Source organism: Octodon degus, unplaced genomic scaffold, assembly GCF_000260255.1.
Source record: "Octodon degus isolate 3935 unplaced genomic scaffold, OctDeg1.0 scaffold00239, whole genome shotgun sequence".
Taxonomy (NCBI): Eukaryota; Metazoa; Chordata; class Mammalia; order Rodentia; family Octodontidae; genus Octodon; species Octodon degus.
Window position 1 is genome coordinate 2645170 of NW_004524815.1, and position 4022 is coordinate 2649191.

Here is a 4022-nt window from a genome sequence, read left to right on the forward strand (position 1 = left end):
AAGAAGAAGAAGAAGAAGAAGAAGAAGAAGAAGAAGAAGAAGAAGAAGAAGAAGAAGAAGAAGAAGAAGAAGAAGAAGAAGAAGAAGAAGAAGAAATAATGAAGGGAAATGGGAAGGAGCAGGAAGAAGAACCAGCAGTCACATGGAGCCAGAGAAGCTCCATGTGGAGTCCGGCACATGCTCAATGCCGGGTGCCACTTCCCGGACTCACCTACAAGTCTGGCCCTCCTCAAAAGCTGCTGAGAGCTGTGCATCATGCATCAGGCTGTGGGGCAGGTCTGCACTGTGTGCTGCTGGAGGACAGATGAGGCAGATGCTGTCCAGGCCTTGGCTTCTGAGGTTCCTGGTCTTTCCAGGTGATGATGTTGTGGGAAACCCTCCTATGTGCCATGGGAAACCCTTCTGCTCCAAAACCCCCTCATTTCTCCTTTCTCTGTAGGACCTATAATTCACTCTCCTCAGACAGAGGCTGCCCCAAACATAGTAGTATTTGGTAACCTCAAGACTAAGTGGATGAACAAGGGAGACAGCTGAGTGGCACAGCTCCTGCCTCGCAAGTACCAGGTGCTGAGTTCAATTCCCAGTACCAAAAAAAAAATCAAAAGTAAATTGATATTCTCAGGTATCTGATTTAGATAACCAATATTTTGGGCTTTCATGTTTAAAGTATAAATTGATTTGTTTGCTTTGGAGCTCTCTTTTCTTTTTTTTTTTTTCTTTCTTTCCTTTTTTTTTTTTTTTTTTTTTTTTTTTTTTTGTTTTTGAGATTTTCCAACCATCAAGTGTGTTGGTTCCTTAGATTAACTATAGCCATAAACACCCCCAAGAAGCAAAATCCATCACCACTCACCTCCTACACATACACCACTCAAAACAGGAAATGAGACCTGTAGGCTGCCTACCAGCGTGTGTCACTATGGCGTTGCTACCTAAGAACTAATTTCCATGCAGCTCTTCCCTGCTTTTATTCTGGTAACATCCAATTATGGAGCATCATATTGCAACAGGAGCCCAGAAAGGAGCTGAATTGCTGAAAAACAATAGACTCCCCAAACTTAGGGGTGCTGAGAAATGCAATCATTTAATCCAGAAGACAAGTATCTCCTCTCATAGCCCTTAGAAAATTGCTGCTGGTCTCTGAACCTTTACAAACTGGTCATTAAGTTAGAAAGGAATCAAAAGTAGAGAAAGGCATGCAGCCTATCTAAAGAAAGGCATGTTTATTCAGATTAAATCACGAGCGGCTTGTCTTCTGGAATGTTCCATTCTTCTGTATGTAAGACAGCTTTATTATTTTACTCCAAAATTATCACAGCACTTTACTTGAAGACAGAGAATGTAAAGATGCGCATTGATCAGTGGAAGCCAGGAGTGGGGGGGCGGGGGGCGGGAGGACTGAACCCCACCGCATCGCCAGCTCTTGGGCCACTGCTCTGTCCTTCATACTGTAATCTTCAGTGCAACGTGGTTCAAATGATTGAACCATGCTCTGCCAGTGTTAGAAATTATAAATTCATAAAAATTCAGCCTGTAATCCCAGCACTCGGGAGGCTGAGATAGGAGAATCATTGTGAGTTTGAGACCAGCCCTGACTACAAAGTGAGCTCAAGGCCAGCCTCAGATGCATAGTGAGACCCTGTCTCAAAAAGACAACAACAACAACAACAACAACAAAAGGAGATGGAAATGCTATGTGCTCTGACTCTATCATTCTGCAAATATTGCATTCATATACGAATTATCACATGATAAGTCACAAATACATACTATTATAATAATCACTATTAAAAACCTAACTTTAAAACCCACAGACCAAAAACTGCATAACACACTATTATACATTGTAGTCAAATATCATAAATGAAGGTGGATTCTTAAACCACATTTAATAGTGAACAGAAGTCTTCTCAGAGTTAAAAATAGGGAGGAGCAATTTCAGCACATCCAACTCTCTACCTTCATCATCTGCTTCAAACTACCTCAGGGGTCCAGCACAGCACGACATTCCATGCTATTGTTTGGGACAAGTAAGGTCACTTTCCAAAGGAGACGCTGCAAAGTGATGCTGTTTTCAATTTCTAATAGTAGAAGTGACCACTATCCTTGGGGACCAAAGAATGGAAATCACCAAGTGCAAGAGTCCCAGCAGCACATAGGGCCCCTCAGAGAAGGTGTGTCCTGCCCCCTTCTACTCACGCCTGAAGATTAAGGATGCAGTTTGTAAAGTATTCTCCAGCAAGCGCTTTTCACTTCCTTGTTCCTCAGGCTGTAGATGAGGGGGTTCAGCATGGGGATGACCACGGTGTAGAACACCGAGGCAATCTTGTCTGTGTCCATGGACTGCCCAAAGCCAGGCTGCAGGTACATGAAGATGATCATGCCATAGAAGATGGAGACGGCAGTGAGGTGAGAGGCGCAGGTGGAGAAGGCCTTCTTCCGTCCCTCAGCAGAACACATGCTCTGAATGGTCATGTATATGAAGAGATAAGAAATGAGGATAACGAGGAGGGTGGAGAAGACATTAAAGCCCACAACAAAGAACACAACCAGCTTGCTGATGCAAGTATCGGAGCATGCCAGAGCCAACAGAGGCGGGATGTCACAGAAAAAATGATTAACTTCATTAGACCCACAGAAGGAAAGGCTGAAGGTGTCTGCCGTGTGGATGGAGGCATTGAGGAAGCCACAGAAGAAGGAGCCAGCGGTCAGCAAGGTGCACACTCCCGCCGTCATGGTGGTGGTGTAATGAAGTGGTCTACACACCACTGCATGGCGGTCGTAGGCCATGGAAGCCAGAAGGTAGCACTCCACGGTGGCAAAGCCCACGAAGAAGAAGAACTGGGCTGCACAGCCACTGTAGGAGATGACCTTGTCTCCCGACCACAAGGTGGCCACCACCTTGGGGGCAACGGCGGAGGAGTAGCCCAGGTCTACAAAGGAGAGGTTACTGAGGAAGAAGTACATGGGGGTATAGAGGCGCGAGTCTGAGCCGATGATCGCTATCATGCCCCCATTCCCAACCACAGTGATCAGGTAGATGAATAAAAATGCCAGGAGGAGAGGAACCTGCAGGCTGGGCTCATCTGTTAATCCCAAGAGAATGAACTCTGTCACTTCTGTGCTGTTCTCCATGGATGTCAACTTGAGTCTCACCTAATCTTGAAAAAGGTTGTCTCATTAGTAGAGGTCCCCGTCAAAATTCATTCCTTTGTATTTTTAATCCAAAAGTCTCCCATGCACAGATTCTCTGTGTATGCATGATATGAATACGTATTACGGTGCAGATGGGCCCGGCAGCACTGCCACTGAGATGTCACTCATTTCTCAAAAACCTAAAAGATGGGACCGGGGAGATGGCTCAGTGGAATAAGCGCTTCCCTGGCAAACGCAAGGGCTTGAGTTCAATCCCCAGTTCCTCAAAAAAAAAAAAAAAAAAAAAAAAAAAAAGAGAAAACTATTAGGTAAAACAGTGAACCCACCATGCCTTATCTTCCTCATCCCACTTCGTAATCAAGACTCACTGGAAAGTTCTTGAAACTTTCTATGCCTAGATAATTAAATAATATTAAAGAAATAACATTTTATTGTGCTCTAGGTATTACATCAATGGTGCTAGTTGTATTTAACTAAATCTTCACATCAATACTTGGGAGACAATTCTGCTCTTGTACCCATTTTACATAAGTAAACAATGAATGTGATAGTATCTAATACTCCTCTGTTTCCAGCTTTTGTTTGACATCAAAATATGATGTTCCACAATTGCAGACATGCAAGTAGAATAACTCTTCTTCTCCCTTCAGGTAACTCCTCCACGGGCAGTGTATTGCATACCTAGTCACCTCTTTCCAGCCATCATTTTCTTCTGAAATTGAGCATTTTTCTGGAGCCCAGAAATCTATGAAATAGTTGGTAAACCAATATTGACTAAAGTTACGTAACACGTAACTGCTGGAGAGAAAAACCAAAACCTTGGCCTGTTTGATTCTAAATCCAGAGATCTTTTATTTTATTTTTTTTTT

The 4022-nt window shown here is 43.6% G+C and overlaps 1 protein-coding gene across 1 annotated transcript in view; it reads right to left on the minus strand.

Annotated features, from left to right (window-relative positions):
• Nucleotides 1-2205: 2205 nt before the first annotated feature.
• LOC101566536 (olfactory receptor 1444) overlaps nt 2206-4022 on the minus strand; it is a 6949-nt gene continuing 5132 nt past the window's right edge. Inside the window, exon 3 of the mRNA XM_004645781.2 lies at nt 2206-3153. Within this exon, the coding sequence (XP_004645838.1) occupies nt 2206-3132 (927 nt within the window). The 5' untranslated portion in view covers nt 3133-3153. The remainder of the gene's footprint in view (nt 3154-4022) is intronic.